At 38.3% G+C, this 13922-nt stretch overlaps 1 protein-coding gene across 7 annotated transcripts in view; it reads left to right on the top strand.

Annotated features, from left to right (window-relative positions):
• The first annotated feature begins 274 nt into the window (after window positions 1-274).
• The window catches only part of ncam1b (neural cell adhesion molecule 1b), an 86930-nt gene continuing 73282 nt past the window's right edge, over window positions 275-13922 (top strand). For 5 of the 7 annotated variants that reach the window (XM_085243729.1, XM_085243728.1, XM_085243731.1 and 2 more), the window contains exon 1: window positions 1090-1195. In XM_085243729.1, coding sequence (XP_085099855.1) covers window positions 1096-1195 — 100 coding nt within the window. In that variant the 5' untranslated portion in view covers window positions 1090-1095. Of the gene's footprint in view, window positions 570-1089; window positions 1196-13922 lie in introns of those variants that run through there. The other 2 variants (XM_085243735.1, XM_085243730.1) reach the window with 2 other exon arrangements.

Below are 13922 nucleotides of genomic sequence, written 5' to 3' on the forward strand. Positions count from 1 at the left end.
AAAGTTATTAATTACAATTGCTTATAAAGGGTGCCTTGTTATGTATCTTACCGTAGGGGGGGACACCGATATAAAAAAAATACACTAAACAGCTCTGCATTTCACACTTTTACTTGCTTTACCATATTTTGAAACAATCTTATATATGCTATATTTCAACTTTAATTTTTCATTGTTATGATTATTTGCAGCTGTTCACCTGCTTCCCGTTGATACCCACGCACTAGTTACAGGAGGTGCTTTATTCCGGCTCTGCGGAGTAATTCAAGTGTGTGAAAAGGCTCCGCTTGTCAGTCAGACTTTGAACTGTGCACTGGCGCTCATCGCTGCTAATCTCTGACCGCTGCTTGTCATCAACAACGCTGCCGCTGACACTTATTCCCGACGAGCTCAGTTCTGTAGATTAGGATGAACAGTCGCTAACAGGGGCAGGAAACCCGAGGGCAATACCGTAGGGACCGAGCGGAGATTAAACGTTAGCTACACCGTTTAACGTTCACGTTACTCGGGAGTTGCGATGGTCCAGACAAGGGATATTTTTTTAGCCTTGCTTCTCGTGAGCTGTACAGGTAAGGAAAAAAATCTCACATTTGAATCAAAGTCATCGCTTTTAAGACAGACGTGTTTTTGTTGGTGTTTTGCCATGAATCCCCTTCTATTTCCACCCTTAAAAAAAAAAAAAGTGACCAGGACCGCAGGCATCTCCTCGCCACCTCCGCCCGCAGGCACTCATTTAGCAGGTGCGACGGTAACGGCACTGCGACTGCTGCTAATTAGCCTACTGACGAGCTGTTTATTTATTTTCTCTTATAAGTAAAAACAGCTTAAAGCTGCCAGCTGCTAATGTGTTACACACTCCCATACATTCAGAGGGGGAGCTTCACTTTGCGTGACCAGCCTGCTCGCTGACTTCGCATAATTGTACATTGAATAAAATATGACACCGAAGAAGAAGAAGAGCCTTTAAATTTATATTGGAGTGGATAGGAGCAGCATGGGAAAAGGGATTTGCAGGGGTGGCATGCATTTCTCTGCATTTGTAGTCGTGTTGATGTGGGCCGTTCTCTTAGCTTGGATGGGACGTGTTTGTTGTTGATGGGGAGTGATGCTGGGCTCTCTGTGTTTGTAGACACACACACACAGAACGGGATACGCACTGAATCACGGGCTTCTGGGTTGAGTCACGGCATCTCAGGTAAAGGTATAATCTGCATAAAAAAATAAAACGCATTTTGGCAGGTACCTCTTCATGTGTACAGGTGCGATGGTAGCATTGAGAAGACGATGATGACTGGATGAAGTGCATGGGCAGTCTGTGAGGGACAGTGTTTGGTCTCTCTGGCACACTGATGCATAGCAAGCACAACTTCTACTCTGAATCATCTGTTATGTAATCTGATGCCACGATAAAGGCTTTGAAATGAGATCCTCTAAGTTGGTAAAATGTGTCGTTATGTAAGTGTAATTGAGGGAGTTTTGTGTGAAATTACATTTTAATAACATCTGCCCGCCCCCCCCTTTTTATTAACCTTAGTGATTTCACACGTGAGGTGCTTATGTATGAAGTAGTACTCTTAGCTACCCTCACAGGGGCTCAGGATTTTCGTGGGATAGCCTTTTAATCCTTTATGTGCAATCCAGTATGTGCAGGGGTGTTCCTCCATCAGGAGAGGAAAACGCAGAGGGAGTGGAGCTCTCCCTGCTCTGTAATGGTAAACTCTCTTGCAGTATTACAAAATATTAGGTAAAATAATAATAAGACCTCGATTGCTGGATTAAATTTTCTCTTGTAGAACCATTTGAAGTAGGAGGAAGTAGCAGTAGGAGGAGGTAGTATTTTTATGATGTAATGGAGCAAGTATTTATGTTAACCTCTTAGCATATTTGATTTCAGTAGTTGAGGTGAATGTAGACTTGTGGACTTCCTCTTGGCTCTGTTTTTGACTTTAGAAAACCTATTTCATAACAGGAGAGTTCAGCCAATCACACATCCTTTTCATACCTCATCGGGAGAAACAACAAATTCCATTTTGGTGGTGTAGTGGGTTAAACAGAGGTCCTTTCACCCACGAGAGCTGCGTTTAGATCTCCATCATTGTGTGAAAATCATAATTACAGTAATTTTGGTCAGTATTAAACTCACAATTACCTAACACAGTTGGACAGATTTTGTAAAAGCAGTGTATTGGAAAAAAAACTTTTCTTTTATTGAAGTTGATTGCTTAAAACTTATTATAATTATGTGAGATTTATCTGTCATTCCATTTTCTTCTGCTTCGGGGGCTGTCCGAGCTTTCATAGTGGAAGCAGCATGGTATACCCTGGACCAGGGGTGCCCAATCCCGGTCCTCGAGAGCTACCGTCCTGCAGCTTTTAGATGCATCCTTGTTCCCACACACCTGAATCAAATGAATGGCTTGTTATCAGGCCTTTGCCAAACATGATGGCATGCTGAAGAGATCAAACCATTTGATTCAGCTGTGTTGGAGTAGGGATGCATCTAAAAGCTGCAGGATAGTAGCTCTCGAGGACCGGGATTGGGCACCCCTGCCCTGGACAGTTCGCCAGTCTATCACAAGACAAAACTGACTAACTATATATATAAATGTGAAATTAACCAAATCTGCCACTCTCTCATGGGGAGTAAATTTTGACTGAGAGGCCATATTGATTGAAGGGGCTGTGCTGAAAGGCAAAGTAAGGAAGCACAATAATTGTATAGTAATTGTTGAAAGCCAAAAATTAAACTTAATTGCACAGTCCTAGTCGCAGTGCTAGTGAAGTAAAAAGTCAGTGTTTTTAAAAAAAAATTTGTATAGGGCTGCTCGATTATGGCAAAAATGATAATCACGATTATTTTCACTGAAATTGAGATCTTGATTATTTGACGATATTTATTTAACCCTTACGACCTACTATAGAACCAAGTCCGCCAGAGCTTATATTATTTTTTTTACATGTTGTAGTGCCATTTGTGGGAGCATTTCAAGTTGCTATACAACTATTATAGCCCATATTTTAATAATATGTATGCGTTAAGTCCATAGTAACTACATTAATTGCAAAAAAGTGCAATAAACTACAAAAAAATTAAATCATTTTTGTTTTGTTTTTTACATATATTTCTACTTGGAGAAATTTAAGAGGTTTATCCCTCAAAACTTTAAATACAAAAAAGTTGCAAAAAATAGTTTCCCACCACACGAAATTTATTTTGAGTGTCTTTATAGTTTTATTTTGGAGATACACCAATTTTTATATACTGCAGGAAAAACGAAAAAACAATCCTATGATGCAAATTTGCAAAGAAAACAGCAGGTGCATCAAAATAAACTATTTCCAGCAGTGCAATTCGAGTTCTAAGCATCCCAGCAACTATTCAGAAAAGTCAAACATGACTTATAAAACACCAGTATAGGCTTTTAAGGCCTACAAGTAAAAAACTACATTTTCCGCGAAAATGACGTCACTTCTGGTTTTGGGCAGGAAATGGCGGACATGCGCGATAATTCGCACTGACGTCTGTTTCACTGTGGGAAGTGTTAGGAACAGCTGATCGGATCGGCAAAGCCTGTTTCTGGAATATTATGTTTTTGTTCCTGCAAGCGCTTTTTATGCAATTTTTGCAAAGCTTTATGTGGAAGGAAACCGTGACCGAGGACAAGCTGATGTCATAAGATGTAAGTACAACTCCTCTGGTTTCATATGCAAAAAATTTTTATTGTGCTAGCTTACAGGGCTCAGGGTTCTTCAGGGATTTAAAAATAGTTACACAAAACTGAGCGTGCAGCTCTGACCGGCTTTAAAGGGTTAACAATAACAATGTATTGAATAATGACTTTAAAAAATAATAGAAAATAGTGTGCAACACCACTGAAGTTTTTTTTTTTTAACCTCTCTTTTCAACCAACAGCAGTCACTCTCCTCTCCAAATAACTTCTGCTTAGCTTTCCGAGCTTCCCTCGGGTCCTCTTAATCAGCGGTCTCCACCCTTTTTTGCGCCACGGACCGGTTTATGCCCGACAATATTTTCACGGACCGGCCTTTAAGGTGTTGCGGATAAATGAGGGAGAGGCTAATAATCGGCTCAGTCATTTTTAATGATCGTTGAAAGCCCAGATCGTAATCGTGATTAAAATTAGATTAATTGAGCAGCCCTAAATTTGTATGTCCTTACCTTTGCTAGTGTTTTTCTGATGGGAGGAGCTTAGAACCATCCACAGAATAAAACAATGGAAGTAGATTCGGGGTGTGAAAAATGAAACAGACACAGACGTGCCTTAAACCTATATTTTTTTAAATGGCTACCAGTGGGTGGTTGCGCTTGCAAACACTTGCAATCCTATTCACGTTTCATCATAAGCACATTGCGCAAGAGCTGTCCCCCTGTATCAGACAACTCCTTTCTTTGGCACAAGAGAAAATCTAATCCAGTGGTCAGTTTCCTGTTATTTTACCTACAATTGTCTAATATATGCAAGAACGTTGCAATTACAGAGCACGCAGGGCTCCAGTCATTCTGTTTTTCTCTTATGATGGAGGAACACCCTTGCACATACTGGATTGCACATAAAGCGTTAAAAGGCTTTCCCACAAAAATCCTGAGCCCATGTGAGGGTAGCTAAGACTACTTCTTCTTGACATGACCTTCGACACTCTACTCACATAGTCATTGTTTACATACAGATTATCTTTTTTTTTTGTGCTGTACCAAAAAGCTCCTTGTGATTGCTTTGTTCAGCAGCAGATTGCTGCAGTCAACTGTAGTTTGTATAGAACATGTTGGTTTGCCTGCAAACACTCACCAGTTACTACCCAAGTGCTGTTAAACTTGAATGAACTTCAAGAAATGAAGAATGTTCATCTTCAAAGTAAAAGTTGTGCCTCAGTGCTGCAACCAACACGTTTCAAAAGTCACATCATATACTTTTAAGGCTAGTGTTTGCAGACAATTCCCCGTCTTCCACACAAACTACAGTTAACTGCAGCAATCTGCTAGCAAATCGGTTGGGTAATACATAGTTCTACCTTGTGACTGATGGCCTTCAGATGAGCACCAATTGGTCTCTAGGCCTGTGTGACTGAGAGTTTACTCACTTGACCCTGAAGCGTCACACATCCAAAATAGAAAACAAGTTATTGTCACATGGTTAGACAAGGAAAGACTTCATAAATAATTAAAGCAGCTTGAGATCCAACAGACTTCAGTAAAAGTCTGGAAAATGTCCCTAGACTTAACTTCCGTACAAACTTTACTGCTGGGTTTCTGGTCCCATTAACTCATTTTGGATCATTTTCAATGAAAAATATTCCAAAGACTTAATCATGCTATCTTTCACAAGAAGGATTATCCAGGCTATTCTCATTGACTAATGACTTAGCCAATGACTGTGCAGTTCCATAGTCTGATCCGCCCACTTCGAAACTCCAGCACGGTGAAGATGAATATGTGCATCTCAAGGCTTAACAAACCAATGGGTGATGCCACAGGCGCTTCACCCATCTTTTATACTGTCTGCGCTTAGAACAGAGGGGAAACAAGAGCAATCCTTTTTTTATTTTATTTTTCAAATTTCTGCATAGTGTATTTTAGTAAGTTAGACACAGATGTATTGCTTATTATATAGCATAATAAATCATAGGCGCCCGTGAGTAACTTCAGAAAATCAGAGTAATGAAATGATAGTGTTAGATGAACTAAAAAAAGTTCTTAACATTTTAATAACATGTGCATAATTAAAGCAGCTTTAAACTCTGGAAGTGTCTCTTCTGCTTGATGGAGAATATTTGTTTTTGTATTATTCAGTCTAGCCAAGGCTGATAAAATAATATTTGAGATCATATAATGGTTAATCTAGAGGTTAAGTTTTGGCAATTAAACAAATGTATTGATGTTACAGATTGCTTAAGGTTGCAACAAAAAAGGGGTTAATTTATGATTTAACTAGTTTAGTTACAAAAAGACGTGGGTGGGTGAGCTTTAAGTATGTTGAGACAGCCTAAGTCTCTGCCATTTGGAGGAGAAAGACTATGCGGGTACGCTTCTTATTGAGGTTTCTCATGTGATGCTCGCTGTCACTGGGTGAAATCGACTGAAAAGGAGTGCACCAAAAACCTCCTAGTGATTACTTTTTTGGCAAGATGAATTCCTGTGTGATCTTGTGAATCCTGCAAGAATTTAATTATCATGCAATGTAAGGTTTATATTAACAGTGATGGGTTGAAACTTACCTCATGTGCATATTATTAAAGTAAATAATTGTGATTCTGCTGCCTGGAATTTGATTTTATTTGGAAAATAAACTTGTCAGACTTGGACAAACTATGTAATATTGATATTGTTTCTAAAAACCTTTCCCTCAAACATCTTTGGCATTTTTCATTGCGTAAATATTTTGGCCTCATTTTAAGGTAATTTATGTCAGCCCAGCCAACTAATTGGTTAGATGGACAATTTGGGGTTTGGTTTTGGTTCTGGTTCAGCTCCTGATGCTACGCTGGTAATTCACATTCAACATAGAGTTATGCACAACAGTGGATAATGTAGAGTTATTAAAGCTACGTTAAGTATGGATATAACAGTTACAGGGTACATGTTTTTCACTTCTTATTTTCCACTTCATTGCACTGATAATCATGGTCTATATTCAGTGTATCTGAGTGTAAACTGTCATAACTTCATGATTTATGACTCATAAACTAGTCACATTCTCACATAACTCATATGGCATCACCGAAGCAAAATATTTTTTACATTTCTTTCATTAAAGTATAAAAAAAAGGTACTTTAAAATAGCACTTTTGAACTTCGAGCATGTAAATCAAAGAAAATCTTAATCTTTTTACAGATGATTATATGGTGTAGTTGCAGTATTAGTGACTGAACTGAGATTGAGGAAGGATTAACCCTCTTTCTATATCTCTTTCCCACTCCTGATGGCTGCATGCTCAATGGGCCCGTTGAGCTGCTTGACATGATTATTAATTGATCCTCTTTGAACTGATAACTGGGATATGGAATCATTTCAGAAAATGAAACATAGCCTCGGAACTTAAAGTGAGAGAATTTAAGGAGAATTGGGCAAGATAAGAAATGACTTCCCAGTGTCCTCAATGTGTGAAACTGATGAATGAAGTGCAGTTCTGCAGTTTGACCCTGCAGTTTGGATCCTTTGACTATGCAAATGTGCCTCTCTGGTTTACAGCAGGATTGTTTCACTTAGCTTGTGTTACATCATCAGTCAGATCATGTGGAAATCATGACATTGCTCCATGCTGCACCATACAAAGCAAGATGGAAGCATAGACGACTCTAGGCTGACTAACAAAAGCTCCAGACTTCTGACTTAGCTTCATGAGGGAAAAAATCCAATAGTTCCATCTTAATAAAGCCAGTAGATTGTGGCACATTGTGTACTGGCAGCACTGTTTGCCATATTGAGATTTTATTTGGGACGTCCACTAAAATAGATTTCCCTCCCCCAAAACACACACTACGGTCACCTACGTGACTACAACCAATCATTTTACAAAATTATATAACCCCACTGAGAACAGAGGCCTTAACAGTGTGTCTCTGGCCTAATACCGTTTGTATCTTGGTTCAGCATAGTCATACCTTGCACAAAGACGATAGTTCCATACAATCAGGACTCCAGCTTCTGTTTTTGTTATTGTTAAAGTTCTTTTTGATCTTGTCTGATATAATATTTAGAATTTCAAAATAATTGTCTTTAAATTGTTTGTGTTGCCAGCTAGCGTCAGTCATTTGTTGATGTTAAAAGGATGTTATTCAAGCTCAAATGAAAGATTATTTGGCAATTTTCTTTGGATAACTAAATTTAACAATTATCTAAATGTGTAATTTTGATAAATTCATCTTTTTTGTGGACATTATATAGGGTTTCTTGACTGCCCTATATAATGCCCCCAACATATTAAACCAAATGTCTTTGATTGACTGTGACCAGGATGGACAAGGTTAGAAATGAGTATTTCAGAGGGACAGCACGGGTTGAGCAGTTTGTAAACAAAGTCAAAGAGGCAAGTTTGAGATGGTTTGGACATGTGCAGAGGAGGAATAGTGGATATATTGGAGGAAGGAGGTTGACTATGGAACTGCCAGGGAAAAGAAGGAAGTGCAAAGCATTGGTGTGACAGAAGACGATGCTAGGGATAGGGTGAGATGCAGGCATATGTCTGCTGTGGACCAGCCAAAAGACAAAGAAGATCAAAGCAAATGTATTTGTGTCCAGGGTTATCATTTATTAATTAAAACTGTAATAGGAATGCTAGTGTAATGTGTATCTGAAGACTTTACTAAACCTACTAAACCTTGGACTTCTAGTGTCAAGGCAATCTCTGCAAAATTGTGTTAAATGTTGGATTTGAAGGAAATCTGAGTAATCCAGCCAGCCACAGTGGATAAAAGGCTAAGCCCATATCTTATCACCTCCAGTTTCGGTTATTTTTGTTTTGTCTTATCAAATAACTTAACCTGCCATCATATGAGTGTCCACTGACAGTCTACTGCTAAGCTTTAGAGGATGTTTATTGAACCCGAATTTGTTTCGCTATGTAACAGATTATGGAGACAAACAACTACTGCACTGGGAACAGTTTCTGGGAGACAGTTGTCAGCTATTCATTTTTCAAGTGTTTTATTTGTTGAGACGTTCAATTTCAAAAATTTATTATGTTACTTTAACTGTTAAACAGTCCATGATGCCCGTTCCCTTACTCAGTAGCTCTGATACCTCTCACACATGATTTTTAACATTCTCATAGAATCTAAGGTTTTCACCCAGAATTAGGATGAAGCAGCAAGGGAGGGGGTGACTGTGTTTTTATTCAAGCCAGGACTGCTTGACTCTTTGGTGATGGGGACTGGATTAGACAGATCCAGGTCTGAGAGAGTTGAGGAGATTCAGTGCCTAAGGACGTTAAAAAAGATAGCATTACACGTGCATGTTACCCTGTGAGATACTGTAGGAGGAACATAAACATCCTTTCCTAAGGGTGTGCTCACAGAAGACTCACAGGCTGTGGGCTTAGTTTTTATTTATTTTTCTTTTTGAGTGATTAGCTTCTGCTGGGGTACAGATCTTACAGCATTCCTGGGAGTTTTGACTTAATATATCTGGGATTAATATTAATCAAATTTAATTTAAAAGTATGAAACAGGTTAAAGTAAACTGAACAGAGTGGCCTGGGAGGCAAGCTGGGTTTGCCTTGTTTTTAATGTATATGAGCAGGAAAAATCTGCTTCAGACACTGCTGAACATTAGAGTAACTTCAGACTGTTCCAGCTTCTCTCAGATATAGACATGCTAATATCTCAGCACTTGCATGAAATTAGGGCAATGTGTCCTTGTCATTCATTGAATTAACAGAACACAGTATCCCGGTGGACATGTAACCCTAAACTCACAAACCTTTAGGCATTATTCTCTCTTCTTTGAAGTTTTCCCTTTGTGGAATTTTCAAAATTTTGAGTATCAGTTATCTACTTGGAGTAGGCAAGTCAATTTAATGCTCTAATTCCATCCAATGTTTTAAGGGAGATATGTTATAATTAAATGTTTGCAAACAGTTAAGGTTGTCAGTGGGTATAATAGAACTGATCAAAACCACTAGTCCTGTTTTACCAGAGTTGACCAGTTCCACTTATCCATTTAAATACTTGATGCACTTTCAAAATGTGTCACCTTTTCTCTCCTGGCTATTCACCCTTAAATAAAGACTTATTTTGCCTTGCTTAGGATGATATGAAGTGAGTACCTGCTGGCTCTGTTTGGCCTTTCTGTGCCCTATTTGGCAGTTAGAGAAGCCAGGAGAGACAGCACTCCTGTGACCCAAACTAAATCATCACAGCCTCGTCTGTGGCCCATGTGGCCCCCTGAAATAAGAGATGGGCTTACAATCATGTCATGTCCGTGCTGGGAGGAACTGTGTCCCACTTTACATGAGATGCAGATGAGCCTCCTCAGCTTGAGCTTACAGAGTCTTATCAAGCTTACAGTATGTCTGATTTAAGAAAATGGGTGTCTCATCTTTCCATAATAAAGTAACATGCTGTTGGCTAGGATTTGGCTCTCAACTTCTTTTGTGTAGCGTGAAGGGAAGCAGTGTGTGCATCTTCTCATGCATCCATGCACATCGTGGTGCATTCATTACCGAAACACTGTAGGATGCATCACCATGCATAAAGCAGGGAAAATTTGGATTGCTATGCCCTAGGCTTTCTTTTGATTCAGTCACTAAAGTGTGTCACCCTCTCTAACATTATACTCCTCTACAGGGTTAGTCATTGCCTGGCAACTTAAAGATACCTCTGTTTCTCCCAGTCTTGACATGTGGTAATATAATTATGGAAAAAAAATCCATCATAGTGGTACCACTAGAGGTTTCTACTAGTGTGGAAAGATGAAAAATGTAGTCTTAACATTTAAAATCTTTTAAATACTGTAAAATTGTGCATTTCGTGTTTTTGATGTTTGACCATTTATATATATTAAAAAATGTCAAAGAATCTGCTACCTTAATCAGTGAAAGTTAGAGGGCTAATGGTCACCACCTGCTTGAAGGACTTGTGGAAAATTGTAAAGTAAGTTATCCAAGCCAGAGCTGCCCTGCTCAAGACAGAAAATGAACTTGCAATTGCTTTTCTGGGTGGCTGCTACACCCAGTTAGCTGGAGACAATGCAAAATCGTAAATGAAAAAAGACAAATTCGAGAGTAGATACAAAGAAATCACCATATTATTAGAGAATCAGAAGGCTAACACTTTATTCTCCAACCTACCCTGTGTTCTAAAGCTTTAATAGTAATAAAAAAAAGCTAGTGAGCCATTACAACTAGATTTTGAATGTCAACCAAAAGAACAAGACGAGATTGACATTTATGTGAAACTAGGTTACACGGAATTTGATTCTACTCTGAACAGGGCACACGCCTACTTCATCAATGTAAGACACTTTTTTTCCATTTTAAAGTTTTTCATTGACTTTTCTGTGCTAAAGATGAATCATGACCTGAAATGAGCCCCCTGTGTACCATGCAAAATAGGGCCCAAATTTAGACTTTTTCAGAAACTTTGACTCAAGGCCACTTTCCAGTTATTTACACTAATAGCAGTACTTCAAATAGCAGTTGAAGAACTAATCTTAGAACATATAGCTTAAGTTATGTATGTCTAATAGCTAGATCACTAATTCTTCTAAAGTGGAAGGATGCAACATCACCCACCCATACTCAGCTGGATCAGAGATCAGTTGCAGAGTAATTCTAAAGGGGCTCCATTGACTCAAAAATCTGTTGGTATTAATATAGATTAAATGTGCTGTAAGACAATTTACCTGTTATACCCAGTCATTTGTAGTAAAATATTGTATGTGGTGTTTTGTAATGAAATAATAAAGCAGATTTTCTTATCCCTCTGCATTTCATCATCAATAATAGTATACTTTCTGTATACCCTATTTTCAATCTTTATCTATATTTTTGTGCTTGTCTTAGTGTAGAAGCAAAATGATTAAAAAAAAAATCTATCACTGAACTAGTGCAGTGACACTCATTCAGGAGAAAAAAAAGCTAATTAGATCACAGTAAGAAGGCTCTATCTCCAGGGGGGCATTAGCAGCTATAGCTATATCTGATCCATTCAACGTGCAGGATCCACTTTGAAATAATGACAGTGAGTTCACAGACAAGCATTACTCCCTAAACCTACAGAAAATAAACAGTCACAAAACTATACAGTGTTAAAACCCCGTTTTGCCACATGTAATGGTTTTACATGTGGCAGGGGTTATGTGATGTAATCCATACATGTGGAAAACCAAGCATGTTGATAATTTTTAATGTAATGATAAACAAATGACCCTTACAATTTGCATAAAAATCAATAACCTTGTATTCAAAAGTACTTTATGCATATTCTTAATCAGCTTTTTGTAGATTTATTAGCTTGTAGCCACAGGGATGAGTTAAATGTCATATTATTGTCAAGTTAATTATATTTTATGGGTAAATGTTTCAGTATTAGGATTTTAAGAGCATTAGAAGAGAGGAAAATTTAGAAAGTGATATCACTGGGGCTGGGAATTAACCTCATTTCATTCTCATTCATGCAGAGCAATCTTAAAATTATGTAATGGATATGCCCAAAGATAGGGTCCATGTTGCCATGTAGGTTTCTCTCTATTTTTAATTCTTAGCAGAACTTTTTTATCTCCTGGAACTGTAGGTGCACTGACGTGGTAAAAAAAAGTGTTCATTTTGATTCCAATATGTAATATTTACAGATAATTTCTGATCAGTTTGCTTGATTACTTCATTCTGATTGTATCATTGTGTGATAATTGGCTGTCTGCTTTATTTCTAGCTGTGCGAAAACCACTGTGGACTGTTTTGGCAATCCTCCTATTGAAATTTGAGCAGGATGAAGATTTTACACTGTACACTCTGAGATCTTAACGTCCACTTTGACCTTTTGTTATTTTGACACTGGATGCAAGCCCGTGGTCGTTGATCTCAATGAATAATGAATAACTGATGCTAAGAAAACTAGACCATGTCCTTGTATTTGCTTTCTTACTGCTTGCACTCTACTGCCATGCGTTTTCATATTTGTTCACCATTTGACAGACATTTCACTTCAATTTGAGGTGTTTAACTTCTAACTGAAATGCTTTCCACTGTATTTCCTCTAACAGGGAGTCGCAACAACCCTTTTTCCCCAACAGAGTAGCTTCACTAGGAGTGTGTAGCACATGAAGAGGTTCACTCTATTTACCACAGACCCCAACCATTTTCATTCACACTGTAACTAATCAAATCTAACCACAGAAGTTTGGGTGTGGAAGCAATTTTCTGAAGCTGTTGAAGGCCATTTTATTTTGTTTTTATTGGGAGCACTGGATTCCTGACATTAACTGGCAGTGTTATGGTCAGCTTAACAGAACACTTTGTGGAATTCCTAAACCTGGCACCCACACCCATTGGTTAGGAGGTGCAGCTGGAAAACTCAGTTGTCCATCTGAGTCAGAGACCACTGGAGTGCTACAATGACAGGGTGCAGGTGATGGATGGGATGTGATCTGAAATGCTGAAGGCTGTTTAGATATCGTTGGGGTCTCTAGGACCAGTACACCATCACATCTCCATGTCTGTGTTGTTGTTAGTCCACCACGTTATTGGAGTTGAGTCCAAAACCCTGTTTTACTGTGATGGAGATTGACGTCACTTGCGTTAAGAGGAACAACTCCTAATTAAGAACTCGCTGTTGAAGGCTGTAATTATACTGATAGTCTGTTCCTGCAAAAAATAATATTGTGTGTTTTTTCCGGAAAGGCAGAGAGCTACATATAGTCATAGATTTTTTTTTTTCCATTCATTGATCTTGCGTGCTGTGTTAAAACACTTAGGCATAGTGGCAAAGTCGTATAATGGTAGGGTAAACTCCGCACACATAATGTTCTGCCAGTAATTCCACATCAGTCTTCTGGCTGTGGACATTGATATGGATGCTTTGGGATAGTGAGTCTGACATTTATTGACAAACCTAGGAAAAAACTAAGAATCTCAACATAGCTCTGGAAATTCCATCATTATATTTTTTGCAATAAAACTATCAAACTAAAAGTCGAATTTCACATTAATAGATAGATATGCAGCTCTTGTAAATATTTGGTGCCCTAAAAAGTGCTGATGACTCATAACTCATGAAATTTCACTTTAAATCTTGACAAATAGCTTTTTATGTTTTGAACATTACTGATCAAGCAGTGACATTAAACTGTCTGAGTACTAACCCATCAAGAAACACTTGGTAGTATTTGTTTAGTGCTGGTTTACTGATATCATATTAAAGTATCATTGCTCAAAAACTAAATGGAAAAAAAAAAGCCATTACACTTCAT

Source organism: Mchenga conophoros, linkage group LG14 (assembly GCF_057382185.1).
Source record: "Mchenga conophoros isolate Kocher_MC1m ecotype Shallow Benthic linkage group LG14, M_conophoros_male_GT1.1, whole genome shotgun sequence".
NCBI lineage: Eukaryota > Metazoa > Chordata > Actinopteri > Cichliformes > Cichlidae > Mchenga > Mchenga conophoros.